General features: G+C 48.7%; 1 protein-coding gene across 1 annotated transcript in view; it reads right to left on the minus strand.

Moving 5' to 3' along the window:
• The window catches only part of MYO5B (myosin VB), a gene marked incomplete at its 5' end in the record, with an annotated part of 386267 nt that overhangs the window by 80285 nt on the left and 279164 nt on the right, over positions 1 to 26818 (minus strand). Inside the window, 5 exons of the mRNA XM_082667157.1 lie at positions 3226 to 3312; positions 9743 to 9840; positions 10456 to 10596; positions 20771 to 20854; positions 21485 to 21607. Of these exons, the coding sequence (XP_082523283.1) occupies positions 3226 to 3312; positions 9743 to 9840; positions 10456 to 10596; positions 20771 to 20854; positions 21485 to 21607 (533 nt within the window). The remainder of the gene's footprint in view (positions 1 to 3225; positions 3313 to 9742; positions 9841 to 10455; positions 10597 to 20770; positions 20855 to 21484; positions 21608 to 26818) is intronic.

Genomic DNA, 26818 nt, shown 5'->3' on the forward strand with positions numbered 1-26818 from the left:
GGAAGCTCCATGGGTGGATCGGAGGTGACAGAGATGAGCAGGGGCCTCTGCCTGAAGCATGGTCTACAGTTCAGCATGTCAGACTCAAAGACTTCTAGCCTTTCCTTGACGTTCTCCAAGAAAAGAGGGTCATGCCCACTGCAAGTCATTTGTCCTACTATTAAACAATTCATTCTGTTAGAAAGTTCTTGGCGAAACAGGGGGCTCCTTGTATACTGAGACGGGTCCCCAAGCTTCCATCTGCCTTAGACTATCTCATTTTCAGAGGGTCCCAATGTTCACGCCTCCCATTGGACAGGCCCAGCATTAGCACCCATTATATGTTACACAAAAAGATGAGCGCCTGGGTTTCTCTGCTTACCTCCAGACCTCTGCACTGTACAGCACAGGTATGCTTGTGAGGACCCATGATCCCTAAGTTTTCTGCACAGGGACCCTCAACAGTTTAACATGGGACATCTCAGCTCTACTCTGTTTTGACGTAGACAATTCTTAGACTGACCTTTTCAATTGCTTGGAGAGTTTTGAGAACTCCAGAATGCTCTTTTGAGGCGACCAGGCACATCAGGATTTCACAAAAACAAAGCTAGAAATGTCTGATATAGACATGTCCTACCCTGATAATTACCCCAGAAGGATGCAGCTTCTCGCTCATATCTGGATGAGGAATAAATATGTTATTAAATGCTTATGTGCCTGGCACTGTGCTGAGGACTTCAGATGCATTACCTCATTTATCACAACAGTCTATGAAGTAAGTATGATCATTCTACTAAATAATGAGGGAACCCAGGCTCAGAGAGATTAATTTACTCGCCTGTGGTCACCCAGCCTAGGAGTCTGGGAGCTGACACTGAAATCTAGGCCTGACACCGAAGCCCAAGGCCCAACCACCAGGTTCTGATGGCTCCAGTCCAGGCCGCGCTTCCGCAGTCTGGTCTTTTATTTACAAGCTGGAGAGGGCAGGGAGCAGCTCCACACCAGGCCTCCAGCCGGGGCCCAACCCACAGGACCCTACCTGCCCCCTCACTCCTCCTGTTTGGAAGAAGAGTGAAGAAACGCTTCACTGACGTAAGCAGTTAAGATGTTTGCCAACCACCACCCGGCAGAGCAGGGCAGGGTGATTCTAGTCCAGCCCGAGCACAGCCGGCTGGTGACCCTGGGCAGCTCACTTCCTTCTCGGGGCCTCCCTCGTGAAGGTGCATGTTAAATCAGGAAGCACCCACACCTGCACGCACAGCTAAAGTGAGCTCAGGCCACAACACACTTTCTGCCGCAAACTGCCACCTTCTATTTTCCATCTGAAGTTATTTCGTTAAACAAACAAGATGTTGGCCACAGCCCATTAAATTGCTTTCCTGACCCCCTAGTGGGTTGTGATGCAGTTTTGAGAGACACTGGACTCAAGATGGGGGATTAAAGAAACCTTTCCTGGAGCCCAGCAGATAGAAGAGCCAGGAGCCGGAGTGGGGCCCGGCTGCCAGTAGAACACGGTTTGAAAACCAGTGGCTCGACAGCTCCCTAGCGTCCTTGTCAAGTTCTTAAGTGGAACAAACTATGCCTGGTCTGAACCCTGTGCTTGGACCATCACTGAAAGGCCATCCAATCAGCCAGGCTACAATACTTGAACTCAAGATTGAGCCACTGTGCCCGCAGCCTGAGCCCCTTCCGCTAAATCAAAAGGCTGATGTGGACGCTGCAGGGCAGGAAGAAGGAGCACAGAGCCTTCACCTAAGAAGGGCAAGTGCGGCCCACCTCATGAATCGTGGAGTTGTCAGCCAGATGTGTTCAGACCCCAAGGTCCAAAAATGAGATGGAGCCCCAGGACACTCCTTGTCTGTTTTCTAAGAAGAGAGATGTGGGTGAAAGACAGTAATAGCAGCCTTCTACCTCCGGCTGGAGCAGATCATTCTGAGCAATGCTTGAACCTGCTGGGTTTTGAGAAGCTGCATGGGTGCTGCAGATTAGTGACAGTTCTTTGCACCTTCCAGGTCAAATGCAAATTCCTAATTCCATCAGCAACTTCGTTCCCAGGTGCAACATCTGGGAGCCGTTGATGGTTAAGTTGTTTCTGGGTAACTGACCACTGCATATGGATGTCTCCTCAGCTGCAGTGGGAAAGTGCCAGGTGGAGATGGCAGGAGGGGGGCTGGGCTGCCTCTCCTCCTCCCCATTTCTGGCTCCTTCCTCCTTCTGACACTTAGAGGACCTTCTTCAGACAGGTGGGTCCCTGTGGAAAATACCACAGGCTCTGGGTTGCTACAGTGCCCTGTTCAGCTCCAGTTCCTGGCAGAAGATGTTTGGCTTACGTGATTTCACGGGGGCTAGTTGGGCGCTATCTGCACCCCGCCCCTATTTCAGGCCAGTGTCCAGCAGAGGGGATCCACGGTCTTGGCACAGCTTAACAGACACTGGGGTGGCCCAACGGCCTATCCACAATGCAAATCAGATCGTGATAGCGGTCTTTTAGCTCAAAGAAATGACATTTTCCGTCATATATCTGATTCTATATTAAAAGGCAAAGGGGTCCATTGACAGATGAATAGATAAACAAAATGTGGTCTCTACATATAAGGGAATATTATTCAGCCTTAGAAAAGGAAGTTCTGACACATGCTACAACACGGATGAATTTTAAAGACATTATGAGAAGTGAAATAGGCCACGCACTAACAGACAAGTACTGCATGATTCCACTTACACGAATCATCAGTGTAGAGTCATCAAAATCACAGAGACAGAAAGTAGCATCTGGCTGCCAACGGAGGCAATGGTGAGTAGTGCTTAATGGGTAGTTTCAGTTTTGCAAGATGGAAGAGTTCTGTGGATGAACAGTGTTGATGCTTGTACAAGTATGAATGGACTTAGTACCACTGAACTGTACACTTAAAAATGATCAAGATGGTAAATGTTAGTGTATTTTGCCACAATAAAGAACAAACAAGCAAAAGGTAAAGAGGACAAGGTAGGACTTGGGCACAGGAGAAATCCCCTTGGCAACTCCAGCCAGCCTGACACCCAGACCAATGCCAAGTTGAAATCTGAAAAGCTGTCCAGGAGGATGTTACCGTTGACATCCATATTTCTCAGCCCAAACTGAAATTCTTTTGTCTGTCAGTGCCCTGCTTGAGCCCTCAGTGTTGGGGAACATTTCTGGAGGCTCTGTCTTGGGGGACAGCACATAAGAGAGTTCCCTGGGGAGCCAGGCTCCAGGGGCCGCGGTACCTGGACGGGTAGCCAGCTGCGCTGATCCGAATGGTCTCCAACACCCCGCACGCTCGGAGCTGCTGCACTGCTCTCTTTGGGTCAAAGCTGAAAAACACAAGACAAGCAGTGAGTGCCACACGGCAAAGGAGTGGAACAGGGGAGGGGGAGAGCCAACCCCCTCCTACACAGGCACCCTGGAGCTCAAGGTCAGGGGCCAAGCACAGACTAAGGAACAGTGACTGGCAGCACACGAGCCATCTCAGCATCTTCAGTTCTGTGCATTCTTATTCGCACCTGGGATACTCCTCTTCTCTGCCCGCCACATTCTGTCCACCCACCAAGGCTCATTCCTGCTTCCTCTGCAGAACCTTCCCTCATTATTTCCATACACAGGGGCATCTGTCTTAATTCAATGGCCAAATCATATACACTCGGCACCACAAGCATTATTTGGCTCCAGAGTTAAAAGGAGGAGTGTCTCAGGCCACGCAGACCTGGGTTTGCATCATGACGTGATCACTTATAGCTGCATGTGTGATTTGGGGCAAGTAACATACACTTGCACGGCAGTATCTTCATCTGTCAAGTGGGGATCATAGAAGTATCCCTTTTAGAGGGTTAGTGTGAAGACGAAATGTAATGGCCCATGAGAGCAGTGAGAACAGCGCCTGGCAGAACATAAGGGCACACGTGTTGTTAGCTACTATCATGATAGCTGCCCAGTTAATCATATAGATGAAGAACTTTATCTTCCTGTCTTTAGAGATATGAGCCATGACTTCAACAACTCACCCACCCTAAAATGCTACATCTAGCACTGAAAACCCAGTTTTTATTCTGGGTATATGTGTATGTGTATGTCTGGGTATACGTGTATGTCCTACACATATACTGAGTGGGACACTGGAATAAAAAGTCAGACGTGGTCTGGATTTTCTAAGAGCATCCGCACTTGAAGAGGAGAGAAGTGTACAGAAGAAATAAACCACACGGCAGTATGTGATAAAGGTGGTAAACATGCTGAAAGAAACTGGAGGGAAAGATGTTGAGGTTGGCTGGGGTAATCAGGGAGTCTTCGTGGAGAAAGAATTAAGCTGAACTAGAATTAATCATTTATATTTGGGATGAGGAATAAGTGTTTCCATTTCTTTCTGGCTGTTCTGAAGCCTGGCTACAAGCCGAGGGCCTCTTGCTCCTTGCACTCTGGGAGGAGGGAGGGCAGGGGTGAGGCCCTCCAGACTCAGTCCGGGATCCTGCGGATTGTACTGGCTTCAGCGCACACCTGGCCGGGCAGTCGGGCAGCCTACTTGCCCTGTTGGGTAAATGCAGATGGCAGCTTCCTTACTCCTAGGACCCGGGAGGGCTCAGCAGGCAACCTCTCACCACATTTGTCTGCCACGCTCCCGGACAGCCCCAGATGCTCTTCTCCCAGCAGCTGGACCCACTCAGGATTCTGGAATTCTGCAGGAAGGACCTGGCCTGGGGTCGACCGCCCTCGATTCACATCTCTTCATGGGACACACCCTCTCTGTCCTCCCATCTCTACGACCTGCTTGGCCCCTGGTCACGTTGCTCTCTTACGCTGAGTTGCACGTGGGCCAGGGGCCCAGGAGTCCACTGAGGCAGGTGGTGCCCTGCAGTGGCCTGGGCTCAGCGGGCACTTGGTGGTGGGGAAACAGCAGGCATTTTCCAAGTGACTGAAGACCGCGAGCTGACCTTCCCCGGGCACTCTCTTGGTTCCAATGCGCAGGGCTCGGCGTCCCAGGAGACACCCTCGTCCTCCTCCAGGCCTGGGCTCACTCTGACTTCCTCCCGCCTCCCCCTGCCTGCCCCAGTCCTCCCTTCTTTGGACACCCAGCTCGTCCATACAGTCTTCCTGATGACTCCAGCCCCAGGGTGCACGTGGCACTTTGAGCGTGTAAGGCACAACTAAGCGCTGAACTCTGCACAGTCCTGAACACCAACAGTTACTTCAGAGGAGTTAATTTCATCTTTTTTAGGCAGAGAAGAAGCTCCTTAGTGGAAGGGTCTTACAGGACGAAAGGAAACACTCGTGCCGAGACTAGACTGTAGGCTGAACCTCTTACTATGCCACCTACTTTGTAATTTTGCTGAGGCCGCCCCAGGATTCGGCTCAGTTCTGGGATCCGAGGAGGACCTTCATACGGGTGGTGGTGATCAGTTTCATAAGAAGCTGTACGTCCGAGGGACATAAAGGCTGCCTGTGACCTCGAGAGATCCAAGGCGGCCTTTGGGAGGCAGGCTCTGCCGTTTACAGGTTCTGCTCCTCTCGCCTCTCAAATGGTCAGCTGGGCCCTGAGTCAGGAACGCAACGCGGACGTGCTTGTCCTTGGGAAAGGTTTTCTGCTCACAGCAGCCTCTCCCTCGAGGCACCCTGCAGCCGGGATCTCGACTGGCCATCGGCTTCTTCCCTTTGCTTGGCACAACTACGGGGTCAAGTTCAACCTGCTGCACATGGTGGGGACGGGCAGCATGCTTGGTGAGCATCTGTGACCTCTAGTCCTTTGTGAGCTGTGGGTCTAGCTGGGGTCCCTACTTCCTCCAGGACCTCCTGCTGCTTCCTGGGTGGAAAAATGAGCTAACTGTCACTGAGAGGCCCTTCCCTCCTTCAAAGGACTATTACTCTTCCCCAGCACCCCCATCTCCTCCTGCTCTGGACCCCGGTATCATGTCTGTGAAAACTGGGCATGCCAGCTCTGGGCCAGGTCCTGTCTGATGGCTGGGGAGCAGCTTGGGAACATGACCTCCGCTCCCATGCAGTGCTGTGGAAGCTCTTTGGGGGAAACGTCTTCTCTTGGGGCCCACACACCGAGCTGGTCCCATGGAAGGCATGTGGCAAATAATTTTTGAACTCAGCTTTAACATTCTTCCCTGCTTCTTGATGACCTCAGCAAAATCCCGTCCTTCTTCACACATCCTCTTCCCCGTGGTGGGGGAAACGAGCAAGGCTGAAGGGGAACTTGGACTGGCCTTAGCTCTGCCACCAGCAGCTAATGTCACCTTGTGCAAAACACTCTCTCTGGACCTCGTCTTCCTCACTCATTCAATGAGAGCTGAGAATATCTGCCCAACTCTAATCTACTGGTTTGTTGTAATGATCGAGTGACGTAAAAGAGAGGAAGTTGTTAGAAAAAACCCGAGAAGACAGTATAACAAGAAGATACTGCCATGCCCCTCCCCTGTCCACACCCCCCAGGGGACACGTAAAGCCTGCCAGCCTTCTGTACCTTAATCTTATCTCCCTGAGAGTAAAGAAAACTCACTGCTAAACTCTCTCAGTCTGCCTCCCTGCATTAGTTACCAGTAACTGGGAGTGAAGACCAGCCCTTCCACCTATTAAATTTGGGAGGGCCACAGTGCAGACAAGCAACACCTAAGTCTGGACTGAAAAATTACCAAAGATATGTAGGGGACCAACTGCTGAAATGCAGGGTTATACTCTCCTCTCTCAGTAAACTGTGCAGGTTCAGCAGAGCCGGAAGCTTGCTGGACGCAGAGTGAGACCTCCTCCCGTGGCGCCGCCTGGCTGAGTTCCGCACAGGCTGCCTGGGGCTCTGCAGTGCTGTGCACGCAACACGCAGGACTCCGAGGTGCTCAGGACCGCCCGCTTCTAAGATCAGTGGACTGGCCTTCAGGAAACCTGGCCAGTTCCTCCGACGAGCCACCCCAGATGATCACACACACCCTAGGCCACCTCCTTCCTGGACACTTCATGCCCTCTCGCCTCTATGCTGCTGTGGCTTCTACAGACCCACGGACAGTCACTCCTTCCACGTGGTCAACAGTTATTTGTGGCTGGCAACTCCTTAAGGATGAAGGCTACGTCTTATTCACTGTCATTCCACCTGTCCTAGCCCAGTGCTCAGGACGGATGGTTTCTGAATACAGGAAGAGGTAGAGAGAAAGACTTTTATAAAAGAGAGGCAACAAAGCATTCAGTACAGGACAGCGGCGCTCCACTGGGGGAATTCTGCCCTCCAAGGAACATGTGGCGATGCTCTAAAACGTTTTTAGTTGTCACAATAGTAGGGATGTTCCCATCTAGTGGGCAGAGGCCAGGGGTGCTGCTAAGCTTCTTCCAGCGCACAGGACACCCCACAGCAAAGAATTCCCTGGGCCAAAATGCCAAGAGTGCTGAGGTTGAGAAAGCCTAGTTTTAGGGGATGGGAGGAGGGATATAGCACTTTCCTTCCAGAATATCAACATCACATATATATATATATATATATATATATTTTTTTTTTTGGCGGTACGTGGGCCTCTCACTGTTGTGGCCTTTCCCGTTGCGGAGCACAGGCTCCGGACGCGCAGGCTCAGCGGCCATGGCTCACGGGCCCAGCCGCTCTGCGGCATGTGGGATCTTCCCGGACCCGGGCACGAACCCGTGTCCCCTGCATCGGCAGGCGGACCCTCAACCACTGCGCCACCAGGGAAGCCCAACGTCATATATTTTAACGGCATACATTTTTATGCGTGTCACAAATAATCCCCATTACCTCCTTGAATTCTTCCATCAGGATAATTATTTCTTTAACCACAATGAACAGATGAGGAAATGAGACTAAGAGGGTAAAGGACTAGTTCGGGATTCGCCAAATAACTGGTAGCAGAGAATCCAGGCTTTCTGATTTGGTTCTGTATTTCCCCCATTTTCTTTATTGGGAGGAAGATTTTGGTCCCGAAGGAAAAGGAGGGCCTTAGAAAAATGGGATATTAGGACTAGAAAGTCCCTTTGAAAGTCCCTAGTGTCTTCTCTCACTTGGGAGGGGAGACCCAGCATGAGAACTCGGCACATGGCGGGCGTCCGGTCTGACGAATGAACTGCCCAAGGTCGCGCTGGCTGGAGGGCAGAGCTGGTGCCAGCCCTGGACTCTCCTCTCCCGGGCCCAGCACTCCGCTCCTGCCCTTCACACATAATCTAAGTCTTCCGCACATGCTGTGTTTCGAACAGGCTCTTTTCTTCTGGAGGCAGCTGGTAAACAGATGCCACACGGCGGGGGGAATTCCTAAGCGTGTCTCGGAAACTTGGAGGAAGGGAGAAGAATGAACCGTCAGCACGCTTCAAAGAAGGCTGATTTGACGCTGTCTTCCTAACCTTTCTCAGCACAAGGTTCCTGTGAGTGGAATTCAAGCTTTATTAACTACTGATACAAATTGCAGAAGGCAGTTCAGATATTCATTCTGAGAGTCAGAGTTGCCAAAATAAATTATTTCACAGAAAGAAATTACGCCAGGACCAAAAAGGAAATCAGAAAGATGGGAGGAAAGTGCTTGAAAAATGTAAAAACATCCCTTCTCCGGCCAGAGGGAATAGCACATGTGGAGGCTCGGGGTAACAGAAGAAGAGGCTGCAGAGGTGAGTGAGAGACCATTCTAAAGGCGCAGGGCAGTATTCCAGGCAAGAGATGAAGAGAGTCTGAAACAAGGCCGAAGTGGAAGGGAGAGACGAGGGAGACCAGTGTGAGAAATTTTCAAGTGACTCCGTGGGACTTTGACAATGACTGGACCCTGGGGAGTAAGGGAGAGGGAAGAATCAAGGGTCACGCTGTCCAGTATGGTAGCCACTAGCCACTTGTAAGTAATTAAAATGAAATTAAGAATTCACTTTCTCAGTCACACCAGCCACACTGCAAGAACTCAATGGTCACATGTGACTAGCGGCTACCATGTTGGTCAAGGCAGATTACAGAAGAGTTCCATCATCACAGAAAGTTCTACTGGACAGCACCGGTCCAGAGAGACCTCAGGTTTCTGGTTTGGAAGAACGAAGTTTGGCGGGTGGATGAGATGTCAGGAAATCATTATGCCATTTACTACAACAGAGACCAAGTAAACAGGAAACATTCAAGGGGGAAAGGATGAGTTTGGTGTCAGACACGCTGAATGTGAGGGGGCCAAGGAAGCTGCAGCAGGCCTGCAGAAAGGCTGGCTGGAACCTGGCACAACCCAGAAATGACAAAGGTACTGAAGAGTCACTGCTCCCCAGATTTGGGTGAAGTCAACCATGGGAGTGGTGTCAGAAATGGAAGAAAATTTTTAAGGTAGGAGTAGTGGCAGCATTTGGGTTAGAGTGAGGGGAAGGTGAGCAAGTGTGGGTAACTCCGGAAGCCCAGCAGGAGAGGGGATGTGAGAAATGGGACCATCTGCATCGACACACTGCTTGAGGTTATGCTTCCTCCATCAAGAAGCCTTCCCTGACCACTCCGGACATGCTCCGGTCTCTGAACTGAGCAGTCACTGTGAGACGCACTATGTCTACATTTAACGGCACACTTCTAAGTGGTTCTCGGATTCGTGGGCACATTTGACACCACTGTAAGCAACAGGGGATCGGGGAACTGGATCTTCTCATCCCCCTGAATCCTCCGGACAGCAGACAGGTGTAACCTGTATTCGGCATATAAACCATTGGGGAGTGCAGGATCAGCTACTCATCCTGCTGAAGACTGCAGACCTCTGAGAGGCTGTGCCTGCCCCTGAACTTGTAAGGCCACACGAAGAGGCCGGCACTCACCGGAAGGGGAGCTTCTCGTCGTTGGGCTTGATGCAGCGGACGTAGTGCGGCGTTGTGGTGTTCAGGGTCTCCATGAGTAGGTGCAGGGAGGTGCGGAACTGGGGAGACAAAGATCAGTGACTGGTGATTTATCTGTCTTCAGCTTTGTGGCTGAATAAGGAACAAAAAGGAGCACACACAGACTGGTGGTAGTATCTGTCAATACTCTTATTGTTTAGATCATTCCTGCTTAACCCAGGACAGGGGGACACCCAGGGACCTGGTGTCAGATTCCAGCTCTGACAGCTGCCTGGCTGCATGACCAAAACCAAGGCCCTCCCACATCCCCGGCACCAGGGCTCCTCAAAGCAACGTGGGGAGAGACCGCCCGGATGCGTCTCATTCAGTGCCCCGATCAGATGAGATAAGGTGAGCAAGTGCTAAGAGCGTGAGAGGGACCATCGCTGTGAATGGAGGCCCGTGAGTCCTAAACGTGAGGCCCTGGAGCCCTGACACGTGATGCCCGGGCATCCCGGGAATTGCTGCCTTATAGGAAATGCTCAGAGCCGGGAATCCATCGAAGTATTAAGGTCAGTGGCTGCCAGGGCCTCAGCAGGCACTCTCTTCTCTTGGGAGACACACTGGACATAACATCCCACAGCAAACCCACGGCAGGAGCTGTTTCTCTACACGTGCCAGGGCCCACAGCTCCCGCCATGAGGCCTGGGGCTGACCTGGTGGCCCACGGTTTTCTTGTGCTCCTTGTTGGAGGCTTTCAGGGGGGGTCTGGCAGAGCGAACGCTGATCTTTGAAGATGTGGCGGCAGCAGGAGCAGAGTCTTTGCCACCGTGGAACAAGTCAGCCACCAGGGGGAGCTAGAAACAAACACAGAGAACGAGTTCTTGGACTTTATGCTGCTTACACTCTTTCCAAGTAGCTTTCCAATACACGCCTGAGAGAACTGGAAACACACGTCCACATTATTCCTAATAGCGTTACACATGTACAGCATTATTCCTAATGCCCACAAAGCAGGGACAACCCAAATGCCCATCAACTGATGGACAGATGAGCAGAATATGGTGAATACACGCAATGCAATATTACTCAACAAAAAATATAAAGGAATGACGTCCTCATACATGCCACAACCTGCGTGAACTCTGGAAACACGCCAAGTGAAAGAAGCCGGATCGAGAGGACCACACAGTGTGTGATTCCATTTACAGGAAATGTCCAGGGGACAGCAAGTCGTATACGGTTTGCCAGGGGCGAGGGGAGGGGCAAAGTGAAATGCCTGCTGATGGGGACAGAGTTTCTTTTTGGAGTGATGAAAATATTCTGGAATTTAGCATGGCGATAGTTGTACAACTTGGTGAATATACTAAAACCACTGAATTACACAATTTAAAAGGGTGAACTTTGGGTACAAGAATTATATCTCAATTTAAAGAAAGGAAAAATGTAATTTTCCCAGACAATCTCACTTAACCTTTACCTACAAAGATGGGCAAAACTTCTTTGCCTTCTGGTGTGGTAGAAGGTAGCTATGTTCTAAGAAAACTGTTTAAATTTTTCCACACTTATTATTACTGGGTCTTGTAAAGTTATTTAACTTCCTTAAGCCTTATTTTCTTCATCAGTAAAATAGGGATAAGAACGTACCCATTATGTGGAGTTGTTATGAGACTAAATAAGAATACCTCTCTGTTAATGCACTGTGTGTACCAGGGTGAAGATCAGACCATGCATGAGGGACAGAGAGTCCCAGCCCTCCCCCGTCCCCTACAAAACTAGTCCTGCCAGCATCCCTTGGGGAAGTGGATGCTGGGGATAGAATCAAGTGTTGTAAGGCCACTACCACATGCCTGCATGTGGGGAGGGAACAAAAGGAGCCCCAGGCCCCACTCTCCAGCCCTGAGCCACTCCCAATCCCAACAGAAGAGAGGCTCAAATGCTTGTGCCTCCGTGTCCAGGCTCCGGTCCGTCACATCCCCTGCACCTTTCTTCCCACAGCCCCCATAACGATGCTGTCTCCCATCTCCTCCCGCCAGTTCTGAATGCCCTGAGTCTGTCTTCCGGGGGCTCTGCAATCGGATCCCACTCACCCCCTCTCAGATAATACCTTTTTTCTTTAAATTAATTTTTATTGGCGTGTAGTTGCTTTACAATGCTGTGTTAGTTCCTGCTGTGCAGCAAAGCGAATCAGTTATACGCATACATGTATCCACTCTTTTTAGATTTCCTTCCCACTTAGGTCACCGCAGAGCAGTGAGTACAGCTCCCTGTGCTATACAGTAGGTTCTCATTAGTTACCTATTTTATACATAGTAGTGTATATGCGTCAATCCCAATCTCCCAGTTCATCCCACCCCTGCTTCCCCCCTTGGTAACCGTAAGTTTGTTCTCTATATCTGTGTCTCTATTTCGGCTTTGCAAATAAGTTCATCTCTACCATTTTTCTAGATTCCACATATAAGCGATATTATATGTCATTTGTTTTCCTCTTTCTGACTTCCTTCACTCTGTATGACAGTCTCTACATGAAGCTGATCACTTTACTGTCACATAAACCAACACGCTTGTTATTCCCACCTTTGCTCATCATTATTCTTATCTGAAACACCCACCCCCTTCTCCTACCTTCTCTCGTCCCGAGAGCCCCATCTCTCAGGGTCCGGCCCTGCCTCCTCCACGACCCTTTCCCAGATCACTTCATCCACTCATTTCTGCCTCCCCCAGGCTCAGCCTGTGCCACCTGGGTACCACCCGAGTCTGTGCTGGGCCCTGAGCCCTAGGCTTGCTGAACCTACAGCCTCCTAGCCTTCCCCATTGATGGAGGATGAGAGCTGAAGAGAAGACTAAAGGAGAAAATCCACGTGAGTACAGAGAAGAGTGCCCGGCATAGAATAAGCACTCATACATGATCTAGTTTTATTATTTTTATTGGGGGGATATATATATATATATATATATATATATATATATATATATATATATATATATATATATATATATAAAATCTGTCTACATTGTGAAAGTACAGATGCCTGAGAGAGTTATATTTTTGAGCTGAAGAGGAAACAGAATCATAGAATTTAAATCTGGAAGAACCATAAAGATCAACCCTCAACTTCCTGTGGCAGGTGAGGAAAGAGCAGCTCTGGGAGGAGGGACCTACCAGACCCTGCTTCAACCCCCAGTCGCCCCACAGCAACCACGGCGGGCGGCATCAGCTCAACCAGGGCTGTTGGTTAATGGATGAGCCAGGGCTGGAAGCACTGACCTGGGCCTCCTCTCTGAAGACCTCTTCCCTGAGATTCAGCAGGTCCACATTCCTCCGACTTTCTTCCTACTTTTCCCAATGTGTTCTTTCCCAGCACCTTTCGCTGGTCCATCTTCTGCACTTCTCTCCTTTGAGTTGCTGATCCCCAAAACTGCATCCTCACCACTTAATTTTTCTAACACTCATTCCCTGGACTGTATCCTTCATGCCTATGGCTTCAACTATCACCTTCAAGCCCGTCTCTCCATCTTGATTTTCTTCCACTACCACGGTCCATAGTTCCAACCATCTGCTGAATATCCTGCTTCTCCTCCCTCTGGGTGTTCCACTGGAAACTCCAAATTCAACATGGCCCAAACCACCACCACTGCTGTCTTCCCAGATTTAGGTTAGAGATCCTGCCATCACCCTACTTCTCATCCCCATCAATCACCAAGTTCTGTCCATGGTTAAGTCTCAGCAGTCCTTTCTCGATCAACCAGAACATCGCTGCCCTGGTTCAGGTCTACCTGAGCTCTCTCCTGGGTCACTAACAGTCACCTACAAAACTCGAGTGCCCTACCTGCAGGCATACGTTCATACAAACACATTCTACCCCATAGCCAGTTTTCTCTAAATCCAAACCATACCCAGTAACCCCCTGTTTACAGACCTGCTGGTCCTCACTGACCATGGCAGAGAGCCACCATCACACATATTAACTGAGAACAGGGGTAGGGGCTGGAGGGGTGGGGGGAGAGGACAGCCCAGGCATGGGGACTCTGTAAACTGGTGCCAGAGAGCCAAGGCACACGTGAGAAAAAGTCAGGTGCCCAGGCAGAGTGGCGCCTAGAAATTTCCATAGGGAAATAATTAATGGGAGGCTGAAGCCAGGTTCACATTCTAAAGACATCAGTGATTCAGTCTGCCAAGTCTAAACAATATATAAACTGATTAAATTATTCTAATTCATATACTTTCAGAAATAGATTTCCAAGATGTTTGAGTCTTGGGTAGAAGTTACCAACTGCACGACTACACTGTTTAAGGGTCTAATGTACTGAAATCGTTAGTAGTGGCTTTTTCTGTGAAAAATCTGTTAACTTCTAAGGTCACGAGCATGTATCAGAACCACAGGGGGAACTTTGAAATCGGATTCAATTATAAGAGTATTTTAAAACGTAAGCCCCTTTCTCTTGCTTTAATCAGAAAAGCTATGCCTTTTTTTTTTTAATTTGACATATTAAAGGATTTACAACTTAAGAACAAAAAAGGAAAACTTTTGTTCAAGGCAGATTTTAATCTACACTGGCACTGTGCTATAATTTGGGAACAACCAAGGTTTAGTCTGGAGAATCTGAACTTTATTTTAAAAGTTATGTTTTAGGGCTTCCCTGGTGGCGCAGTGGTTGAGAGTCCACCTGCTGATGCAGGGGACACGGGTTCGTGCCCCGGTCCGGGAAGATCCCACATGCCGCGGAGCGGCTGGGCCCGTGAGCCATGGCCGCTCAGCCTGCGCGTCCGGAGCCTGTGCTCTGCAACGGGAGAGGCCACAACAGTGAGAGGCCCGCGTACCAAAAAAAAAAAAAAAGTTATGTTTTAATTGTAGGTCCCTGCTATTGAGACCGCATTTGGAAGTGGTAGGGTCCCTGGGATGGAGAAGAAGATGAGTTTGTTGGTACTTTAGGGAGGAGGGGCAGGCTTTACATTCCATACAGAATTTGTATGATAAACTCAGTAAACGTACAGAGACATCTAATTTGACCACAGGACTGAAAGACGGACGGGCACCATGTCCAACCTCAGGCTGCAGGCAGCAGTAAAAGACCAGGACAAGGGGGCTGGGCCAGACACGGACCTCCTTGCCCCAGGAGTGTCCCAGCTGTAAATTAACCCCAAGTCCCAATGAAAAGTAGTTACCAAGTTCCTGTTTGAAAAAGGATTCATGCAAAGGAACACATTTCTGAGTGAGAGGAAAAAAAAAATTTTTTTTAATTGACTAACTCCAGTTCTGCTATTAGAGTGACTGTAAAGTCTATTTACCAGATGACCAACCAGTAATAGAAGTACTACAATTCATCTTAGGGCAGCCCTCAGAAACACGATCCACCTGGGCCTTTCTAAAAATTTACTCCCTTCAGTCTTGAAAACACTTAGATAAAACTTTCAAACAAACCAAGTACTTCCCTGATACTACTTGTCACTTATTTCAAAGTGTCCACAGGTACTGGCTTTCGTGTTCTCTGCTATTCAAGTCTATATATAGATTTTAAAAGCCTGAGGCAGACCTATTTGAAAAGGGATTAAAAGAAGTATAAAAACACTTTCTAAAGACCACTTGACAGTTTAAGAAAAATGTCAGTTACAGGTATATACATAGCTGTTACCTTGGAAATCACACCTATTCATTTCCATTTATATGAACATAAAATACCTTTTCTTTAAAACAGACATGTGAAACTAAAATAAGACACACTATAATAACCATTTGATTGGAATCTCTTGTCTAGAATCTTATCTTTAAAAGCTACGGCTGTAAACAAAGTAACAAACACATTCTCTTTTCAATCAATTCTTTTACATGGTAAATGCTACCCTCTGGGGGGAAAAATATCAAACTTTTAGGTAAGAAATATTCTGTTTAAAGGGGTTTTGAAGAGGATTTGGAGGAAAAGTCTCAGTACTTCATTTGTTTAAAGAAGGAAAAGGGGACCTTCCGGGACTGCAGAGAATGATTATATTGCTTTACTGACTAAAGTTCTCTCTTACATAGTTACCTATTTATTCTAAATGTTGGTAGAGGCGTTTTAACTACCAGTACAAACTGATTTTAAACAGGAAGCATTCCAAAAACACTTAAAAGCAAATGTTATATAGTATGTTGACCCAAAGGTTATTATATAAAAAATAAATTAAAATTTAAAGCAAATGCGTTTGCTCAAAATGAAATGTGTGTATAACCTGTAAGGAAGCTAGCAGCACGGAAAGCAATGGAACGCATGCATTGTCACCCTTGATGAGCTGAAGTTGAGGGAGAACAGAGATGGGGGGAGATGGAGTTTGGGCCTTGTTGGAGCTACTCCATCCTGACTCCTGGACCTCCGGGATTGTCATGGCCCAGGGTAGGCAGCTTTGGGCTAATATGGTCTACTTGGCCTCTGGACCACATTGATCTCGAGATCCCTTCCGCTAGGATGGCGTGGAGAGATGGCATCAGGGCTGCCTGCCTAGGAACACGGCCCAGCGTGGCCCTCACTGCCCAGCACCTGCTGGCATAAACTCTGGACCCACTGCCTATCTCTCTGACTTACACTCAGCACTGCCCCAGAAGAGGAAATCTCCAGAACAAAAAAAATTCTCCTTTCGAGATTATTTTTTCAGATTGATAAAATATTGCTTTTTACAATAAACACTAAGAAGGAAAACCCTCCACCTTTAGCATCTAAAACAAATCAGTCTGTTAACCTGAAATCATGTTTTAAAGAGGCATCTCTTAAGTCTCTATTTATAGCTCTCTGACAGCTGAGAAAGCAATTAGCTATATTATAGCCTCTTAGGCAATGTAACTGGCTTTACTAATTACATTCTCATTAACACCGTTTTATCTCGCTGCTCTTAGTGGGAGCTCTTCAAACATCCTTTTGGCTGATAGGGTATATGGTAGTCTTCCATCCCATACTGCTTAATTTTTCACAGTAATTTGTTAATTTCTTATCAGGAATGCCACACAAAAGAAAAAAGCTAATAGGTCTCCCCCCACATAAAAATACTTTAAGTAAAACTATGGGTTTACCTACAGGATCTAAGATCTAGCTGTGCTTAGTGAGAAGAAAACCAATAAAAAAATTGGGCATTAACTGGATACCATAGGCTTGCATCTTTCCAGGTCTTTATTTTTCTCTCTGCTTTTAAGTGCGCCTTAGAAACATAAACCTTGTGGGACTACTGTGAAAAAAAATTAAAGAAAACAATAGGGGCTCATTTTAAACTATGAGTTTTAAAAATGCCACAATGACAGATGTCGCCAGAGGTGTCCATCTGTCCAAATGATTTAAAGCACATTTCTGATCACTCTGATTCGTAGCTGCAGTCTGTGGAAATCCCATCTGTAGGTTTATAGTGACCTAGTGTCGATCTCTGCTTTCCCTCCTCTGGGATGTCTGAAATGGGTCCAGGGTGGAGAGTTCTCAGCGCTCCCTCCTCCTGCTGGGGTCTGGTGGGCCTAGAAGCCTCTCTCGGTTCATCTCTGAGTACTGCTGGTCACCATCACAGCACCTCTGAGGGTTTGCTGGGATGGGGGTGCAAGGGTCTGACAACAAGGTCATTGGTTCTTTAGAAATGTTAGTTGGTGAAGGGGGAGGCTAGAGTTGTGGCCGGTGGACAGGGAACAGAAAGGAGTTGGTACCATTTAAGAGTAGATCACAGACCTATTTTACACTCCAACTTAGCAATACCTCTAGACTTTTTTTTTTTTTTTTTTGCGGTACGCGGGCCTCTCACTGTTGTGGCCTCTCCCGTTGTGGAGCACAGGCTCCGGACGCACAGGCTCAGCAGCCATGGCTCACGGGCCCAGCCACTCCGTGGCATGTGGGATCTTCCCGGACCGGGGCACGAACCTGTGTCCCCTGCATCGGCAGGTGGACTCTCAACCACTGCGCCACCAGGGAAGCCCACCCACCTCTAGACTTTTGAAGTGCATATTCTTTGAACTGTCAATTCCATTTCTAAACTTTTACAGACATAACTATACAAGTAAGCAAAGATATATGTAAAGGGCATTCCATGCAGTATTAGTTGAATTAGCAAAATACCAATAGCTGTTTAAAAAAAGAAAAGAAGTGGATATGTACTCATGTGGAAAGATGGCCAAGATACAATGGTAAGTGAAAAATTAGAGAGGACAATATATAATGCAATTCATTTCGATCTTTTTTTTTTTTTTTTTTTTTGGCTGTGTTGGGTCTTAGGTGCTGCGTGCGGGCTTTCTCTAGTTGTGGTGAGCGGGGGCTACACTTCGTTGCAGTGCGCGGGCTTCTCATTGCAGTGGCTTCTTTTTGTTGCGGAGCACGGGCTCTAGGCGCATGGGCTTCAGTAGTTGTGGCTCGCGGGCTCTAGAGCGCAGCCTCAGTAGTTGTGGCACATGGGCTTAGTTGCTCCGCGTCACGTGGGATCTTCCCGGACCAGGGATCAAACCCGTGTGCCCTGCATTGGCGGGCGGACCCTTATCCACTGCGCCACCAGGGAAGTCCCCATTTCAATCTTAAAAAGATGTACCAGTATGTTTGTATCATCAGAATGGGAATTCATCAAAAGGGAGGTCAGGAATGGGAGAGAATACTTTCATTTTACATATTTCTATACTATGTGAATTTTTATAAGCCTACATTTCATTTCTAATGAAAACTCAATCTACAATGATACCCCTATTTAGAAAAGAGCTAACATGGCAGGCCTGAGACTGCCATCCTAGAAAGGCCTGCTTACAAGGTTGACCCTTGGCTGGTGTCTGGAAATGTGGATTTTGAGAGGGTTTTCAGCAGTTCCTGATAAGAATGGTTTACTGAGCCTAAACTGTTTATGCAAACAATATGGTTTATGCTGAATGAACTGCTTTCCTTCTGGGAGTCTGGACTTTCGGTACGTGCTAGGCAAAGGGTGCCCACGTCACTGACTCTCAGTAGGGGACACTAAATGCCCAGGCTCAGGTGAGCTGCTCTGGTAGACAGGTCACAGGCATCATCACAACTCAGTGCTGTGGGAATTAAGTATATTCAGTGCGACTCCAGCGGAAAAGGACTCTGGAAGGTGCACCTGGTTTCCCCTGGACTTCACCCCATGCACCTTCTCCCTTTGCTGATTCGCTTTGTATCCTTTCGCGGTAATAAATCATAGCCATGAGGACTACAATATGCTGAGTTCTGTGAGTCTTCCTAGCAAATGGTTCAATTTGGGGGTGACCTTGGGGACTCCCAGCACATTCCTATTACTCTCTTCCATAGAACCTTCTTCTTGACCTTCACAGCATTACCAAAATTTTTGATTAAACTCTATATCTTTTCACTAGACTGTAAGTTCTGTGAGGTTAACTACATACATTTGTTACTACTACATACCACACAAATATTCAATAAAGTTTGTTAAATAAAAATAAGAAAAAAAATCTCACTGACTAATAACAGATGATCTGCTGGAGACAGAGTGTGAGAGATTCCCTTCTAGATTCTGGGATCCCTAAGAGACACTCAAATTAAGACAAAAATTAATGGCAGAACCAGACGCTGCATGCCCCTCACTTGTGCTTCCACCTGAAAGGAGAAACTTGTAACAAAAGTTTCTCAGCCCTCTAAGGCCAGTGTCACAGTAACAGGAGGTCACAGGCGTCTAACTTCTAAGACGCACACAGTGAGGACACGTGCTCCTCAGGGCTCAAACCATCCACTTCTACTCCCTCCCTGTGGCTTTTCTCCCGTTCCCCACCTCCCTTGCAAAGAATGGAAAAAGTCACGTCAACCACCATGGACTAGAGGGCTGGACACCTGGCAAGCCAAGGGGTTAATCTTGCACTGACATGCACATTTACCCAAAGCAAATTTGTCTTAGTGACGACTAATTCCCTGATGCTCCAGATATCAGGAGACGGCATGGGGCCGGGGTCTGCCCCGGGCCGCCCACATCGCTGGTACTGACTCAAATCCTCCCTAAAACCCTGGCCTCGGGGCCACGTGATTTACTTGCCTTTAGGTGCCTGGGTCCATTTTGCGGGGTGTATTTTTTCCATTCCATCATCTCACCCTAACTGCATTCATCTAAAGCTTACCACAAAGAGAAATTAATCTGCCATTTCTAGTGTTATCAGGCCTCTGCAGTGAGTTCAGTACCATGTGGTCTGGTAGAAAGCCTCCTAAATCCTAGAGAGTCCTTTTCTGGGTTCCCTCTGAAAGGCTGAAGCCAGCAACGGCACCTGCATCGGCGGGGTGGCTTTCTGGAACAGCGGGGCTCACGCTCCCTGCACCCCCACCCCAGCCAAACCTCCTCTCTTTTCAGGTACTGTATGCTTGTTTTTCTGCCCACTCACAGCCCACCAGAATGTAAACACCTAGAGAGTAGAATCTATCTTATTCACCTTTGTACACGGTGCATTTAGGGGCAGTGCCTCACAAGGTATGTGCTTAACAAATATTTGTTTAGGTGAATCAGTGCCTTGTTCCCTCTACCTGTAGAATGGACACAATATTGGCTATCTTTTTATCATGCTCCTGAGAAGGAAATAACTGGAATTCTGGAGATAACAGAAAGTAACATTCCAAAATTGTAGATTTAAGTGTCCCTTGAATCCTATTATTCCATTTAAGTTTCTGGCCATAGGGAAGTTCCACAGACTGCTAAGCAGAAATTAAACGCACTGATACTAGGATTTGAAGGGGTTTCAGTACTTTTACATCTGTACGTAGGAGGCGGAGGACAAATGACCCGATGAATGCCAGCAATGTTTTCACAGTTATACCTACCATCGTCTCTCCGATTGTCACTTCTCCTGTTCCCCCCGCTCCCCTGTCCTTCCATTAGCTGGCATCTTTCCCAGTCACCTCTGCCATCCCTTGCTTTCTTCCCTCCATCAGGCCGTTCTCAAATTCTCAGACTGAAATAACCTACAGACCCCTCACCTCCCCCTGCCCCACACCTCTGCCTCGGCCCCTCCAGAGTGGGGACGGCACCAACCACAGCCTGTCTGGCTCTGGCCGTGGACACTCCGCCTCTGTCTCCCTGCTTCCGACGCTCTTTACCTTGCTGGCCTTCAGAATGTTGATCTGCTCTTCGTACACTGTGTCTCTGTTTTTCTCCAGAAAACTATCTGAAAGGTACTCCACCTGGAGCCACGGCAGGAAACAGAAACGGTAGTTAGTGCTCCAGCCTGACCCGGGACCCTCAGCAGCTTCTCCAGTAGTTTCCGCTCATACACAGCGTTTTCTGAAAAGAGCTGTGCGTACATGGGAAACCCACAGATGTTCTCATCCAAACTGCAAACCCAAGATGTGATCAGGGTTTACAAAGAGGGAGTTGAATGTTCATTTTGCGGAAAACCAAATTGTTTTTAAAAAGGAGTTCCTGGAAGATGGCCTTTAATAGAAGGCTTCCTTTGGGTGCTCTAAACGCAGCTGGTCAGCCTCACCCCAGATCAACTGAATTAGAACTTGCCTTTGAGCAATACCCCAGGTGACCTGCACACATATGAAAACTTGAGAAGCACTGGGCTAGCGCACACAGAACACAACCCACGTAGAGAAATTCTAAGTTTACGCCAGCTGCCAGGAAAGGAGCCACCTGAAGAAGAATCACTCTTTCTGCTTCTCTCTCAGGCTCCAGGAGAGTAGACAAGGCCCCACCCAAGAGACTCCAGGCCCTCTGAATTCAAAGGTCAGCTCCCTCTTAGCCCAGGAACCCCGAGTCCACCTTGGACAGGGCTCACGGAGCACCGGGCCCACCAAGAGGAGACCCACCTTATCTGCAAAGTGGACGACAATGAAGGCCGTGTTGGACATGCGGGGTTTCTGGAAGTGCTGGCTGCCGGAGTGCCGGTCGTAGAGCTTCTGAGCCCAGTTCTGGTCAGTTCCTTTGGGGACCTGTGGATCCACAAAATCAGGTGCTTTGTGAAGAGGGAAAAGGAAGCCAAGAGTCAAGGCAGAGTGATGGAGTCCGCCAGGAAGCTGACCTCATGAGGCTGGATTCAGCTCTGAGACCTGGACCCTAACTGGACGTGGAAAGCAGATTCAACCGTGAACACCTGGGACCCCACATGGCATCCCTCAACATGCCCTGTACGCTGGCACCCTGAAGGGGTGCGCTGAGCCTCAAAGAGCCTGCTGTCTGGCAGACGCTGGAAGAGTTGGGAGAGGAAGAGGGTGGAGGCCAAGGTCACAGGAGTAGAATCATAACCCACAGGATGAATCTGAAGATGCTTCTTTGCCCTGGTGGGGCCAGTGACTTCAGGGTCATGAACACACCACATCCGCCTCCAATGCCAAGTTCCTGCTCACTCAGGTCAAGGCCTGCAGCAGGAAAGCCCACTGTCTCTCTCTAGGGCCATCTGAATACCAGCGTCCAGGCTCAGCTCAAGTCTGTCCTTTTCTCTGGAGCCTTTCCTGACCACCCTTGATCTCGCTTTGGAATTCTTCCAATTTAGCTCTTACATATGCACTGCCTAATATTGTTCATCATTTGTTTTTTGTGTATTGTCTTGTCTCTATAAACTGTAAAGTAAGTTTGTTGGGTTCAGGAAGTATGACTTACTGTTTTTTTTCCTGTCCCTCAAAGAACTTAAAATTGGATTCCAGGGCTTCCCTGGTGGCGCAGTGGTTGAGAGTCTGCCTGCCGATGCAGGGGACACGGGTTCGTGCCCCGGTCCAGGAAGATCCCACATGCCGCGGAGCGGCTGGGCCCGTGAGCCATGGCCGCTCAGCCTGCGCGTCTGGAGCCTGTGCTCCGCAACGGGGGAGGCCACAGCAGTGAGAGGCCCGCGTACCGCAAAAAAAAAAAAAAAATTGGATTCCAGCCATGCACTGGGTGCTAAGTACCTGGTGATTGAGCTACGCAGTACTAACCTCTACCTCCCGCAAATTTAAAGTTAGAGATTTACTACATTAATAATTCTGAAGGGCAGCCTCTTTTAATATCTTTAGAGATGGCTTCAGAAGTGAAAAAGCATCTTGCTTTGTTGAAAGCACAACACGAAGTCACTGTAACCACCACTCAAATTATCAAGAAAGATGGTGCCTCTGCTGATGGGAAGGTGCTCCCCACCACCTGTCATCCCTGAGCATCGCTGCACACGCACCTTCCTCAGCTATGGGCCACCAACTGCCTTTTGCCCTTTTCATTAGTTTAGATTGTATATTTGGATCAGGCATGGTTGAAGGTGACCCTTGAACTAGCCATTTAAAAAGGGCTTTGTTTAGTAAATTAATAAAACCTGTGCCATAAGAAAAATGCTTACACACTTGAGAAGAAATTTCTCAAATACTTTGTAAGCAAACAGATTTTTCTCAATATCCAACTTGGTGTAACTAGGATTGAATATCCAGTGCTAAGTGCCACAGGATTTTTAAGGAAACTCCTTCTTGAAGGAGACTATTAATTGTGTTGGGCAGACAAAATAAAATCTATTTAATTGAGCATTTAAAAATATATTGTTTTATATTTGTCTCCAAGCATCCCGTGTTTAGAAACACCAGGTACGGGGGGGAAGCAAGAGGGCAGCCTGGCGGAGCTGTCAGGAGGCGAGGCTGGAGAACAGGAACACAATGGACCCAGCACTGGCAGAACCGGGCAAGACAGAACAGAAAGGGTAGGGCTATGATGAGAAGCCCCGCCTGGTCAACACTTGTATTTGCCAGTATCAAAATCGTCTTGTCTTGACAATGAAATTGGACTTCTGTTAGCAGACTCCATAATTCCACATAGTCTCTAATTCAGACTTGCATAAATCAATGAGTGAGGGAGGCCAGGAGTCAAGGTCATAGGTATACATATTTCCTGACAAGGGTCAGTCTCTCTTCTCACCCCCACCCTTGACTAAAAATAAGGGCCAGCAGGAATTCACAACCATTAAGAATCTCAGATAATAATCAAAGCAAATGCCCAAAGAACTTACTGCCAGGCAGTTCTCTATACATTTTCGATGTATTAACTATTCAATCCTCGCAATAATCCCATGAGCTAGGTACTACGGCTGTATACATTTTACAGATGAAGAAACTGAGACAGAGAGGTTAGGTAACTTGCCCAAGGTCACACAGCTGGGAAATAGCAGAACTGGGGTTCAAACCAGGACAGGCTCTAGAGTATGCGCTCCTCACTATCATGCTTTCCTGCCTGACGAGAGAGTTTTAAAGGTAACCACAAAGGCACGGTTAGGCAGGATGTAGTTATTTCCAAAAATCCTTCCAAAAAGTAGATTTAGAACAGGCGTAGGAGACAGAAAGCAAATTTTGCATTTTGATAAAAGCTACAATAGATTGTGGTTAACAGTAGGTCTGGAATATGCAGCAAATCAAATCCTTAAAAAAAAAATCTGCCAGCAGCTTCATGCGAGCTTCCTTACTCTCCTCTCCAAAGGCACTGGACCAGGAGCCTGGACCCCAGCTCTGTCCTCATCTAGGTGGGTACTGTCCCTCAGAGGGCAAGTCCCCCTGACCTGCTCTGTTGGCCACTGGTCACAGCAAAAAGTGAAGGCCCCGGTCCCACACAGGCAAATCTCCAGAGATAGGAAGTAGATTAGTGGCTGCCTAGGGCTGTGGGGGAATGGAGAGTGACTGCTAAGGGGTTTCTTTAGGGGACGATGAAAATATTCTAAAATTGATTGTGGTGGCCATGGCTGCATGACTCTGAATATACTAAAAAACACTGAATTGTGTATTTTAAACAGGTGAATTGTACGGTTCACTAATTCTATCTTAATAAAGCTGTTAGAAATGCATTAAACCTGACTTTACTCTTTGTTATTGAAATAGAACAGAGAAAACATGGGGGTGGGGGGAGGGGAATGAAAGTCCTCAGACGTACTAAGCCCCTCAACAGCTTGGGGTATAAACCCTGTGGCCCAGGACAACTTTTCACCAAGGTGCTCCTGGAACCTTGTCGGAAACCGTACTCTCTCTTGAAGATGTCTGGCTGCCATCACTGGCCTGGGACATCGCCAGGGGCCAAAGCCTGCCCCAGCCCAACAGCTGACAAAAGCTGACTGATAAGGACCCCAAAGCCAGTTATTCCATCTCCACTCCTTGTCCCGCTTTCCGGGGCCACCGCCACGACGGCCGCCTCCCTGGTCACTATCTCACTCCATCCCATACCTCCGTGGGCTCCCTGATGCCCTCTCAAATAACCCTGCCCCCATCAACCCCGAATCCTCCTGCGATAGCTGGGCCTCCAGGACTCTGCTGTCCTAACAGCTCTGGGCGGAGGTGGCTCCTTCCTCCCCACCTGGCAGCCATCTTCTCCAAGGCCAGCTCCGGGCCTTCACTTTTCCACCCTCACAAAACAGCCTTTCCGCGTGCTCAGCGAGACGCTAATTCTAGAGCAACTCAACGACCCATCCTGTCCCTTCCCACACCTGGGTGGCTGGCTAAGATCACACGTCAGCTCCTCTTCCCTTAATCGACTCCTGCTCTTAAGTTAATATAATTTAGTATTGCCGCCAGAAAATAAAATCAAATTTCACTGTGAGCGTCACTGCCATGGAGTAAGACACTGTGCCCAGATTGAAGGGGAGAGTTGACTCCGACGACTCCCACATCTCACTTTATGGTCTCTGACCTCAGTAAACACATCTCTGCACTCGGTATTGCTCGTCCCTGTTTGTAGGACACCTTGTCCCCTCCTCCTCTGTTCTCTTCAGCTTCTAACCCTGCTGCGTCTTAGCAGATGCCTCGTTTCCTCCCTCATAGGGAAGCCAGCTGTCAAGCAGGAAACTTCAAATTCCTGCTCTACATCCAGAAACTCAGCTGCATCCACAGCCCTTCGATCCTTTGGGCCCTTCTCACGGAAGGGAGCGCTTCTTCCCCTAGCCGGCATCCTGCACACGCACCCCTGCCTCCTGGAGACCTGGATCCACCCAGCTTCCCTCTCCCGGAAGACTCTCCCACCTCTCCTCTCTCTCACCTCCTCCTTTTCACAGCTAAGCTTCCGGAAAGGAATTCAGACTTGCCATCTCCACGGCCTCACCTCCTATTCTCTCCTCAAGTTACTGAAATCAGGCTTCTGCCCAGACAACTTCCTTGAAACTGCTCTAAGCAACAACTCGCTGCCAGATGCAGGGCCTCCGAGGCCCTCACCACGGCTGCCCTCCCTCCTCAGCCCCTCTGCTCCTCGCCCAGAGCCCTTGGCATCTCCTCCCGGCTGGACAAGCGCAGCGCTGCCAGGGCACTGCTGACTCCTCCAGTCTCTCTGCAGCTTACGTTTCACACAGTTGCCAGGGAGACCTGTCGAAAAGTGAGTCACATCTGATCACACCTCTCCCCCGCTTCACACCCTTCCACCCCCAGAGCCTCCAGAGTCAAGTCCAAACACCTTCGCCGGGCAGGCAAGGCCGAGCCTCATATTCTTGGACGGTTCCTCCTCCCGCCCTCGCCTGCCACCACCATGGGCTCTCTCTGGACAGACAGGACCATTTCCTATTCTGTGAACGTGACATTCCCTTTGCTCAGAACCCCTCTCCCCTCATGTGACCCCTGCTTACACAGCTGCCCTGGGCACGCTTTCCCCCTGAAACTTTCTTCTCAGTGTTTCCATTTCCCTGTCATCCGGGGAGATGATCTCAGTGCTTGCTCGACCCCCTCTGATGTGTGTTGAAGGGAACATGGGGTTCGCAGGGTGGATGAATGTGGGAAAGGCACTTCCCCCGCCTCCACCACAGGCTTCGAAGCTGCGCACAAGCCGTAGCCTCTGGGGTGACGTCCTAGGAAACCACAAGCCCTTGGTCTTGATCCACAGTAAACGCTCATGAGAGCAGCCCTGCCCAGGTCAGGAAACCGAAGGGTATTCACCTCCCCGTCTGCAGGCTGCTTTCCTTCTACTGCCTCAACAATAATACATTAATTAGGAAGGTCCATCCTCGTCGGCTCCGCAGGCTGGGTTCCATGAAACAGAGAATCCTAGTCAACAGGGCAGAGCTTGCCTCCCCGACCCAGGCCTTCCTTCGTGGGTCCCTAACACAGTCTCCTCAACCTGAGACGGTGTCTGTATCTTCATTCACTAGAATTGCTTCCAGGGGTCAAAGTATCATTTTCACAAAATCCCTGCTAAAATGCAAGTATGTGATTTATGAGGAAACACGCACT

The sequence above is a fragment of the Grampus griseus genome, assembly GCF_964374135.1.
Source record: "Grampus griseus genome assembly, chromosome: 12".
NCBI lineage: Eukaryota > Metazoa > Chordata > Mammalia > Artiodactyla > Delphinidae > Grampus > Grampus griseus.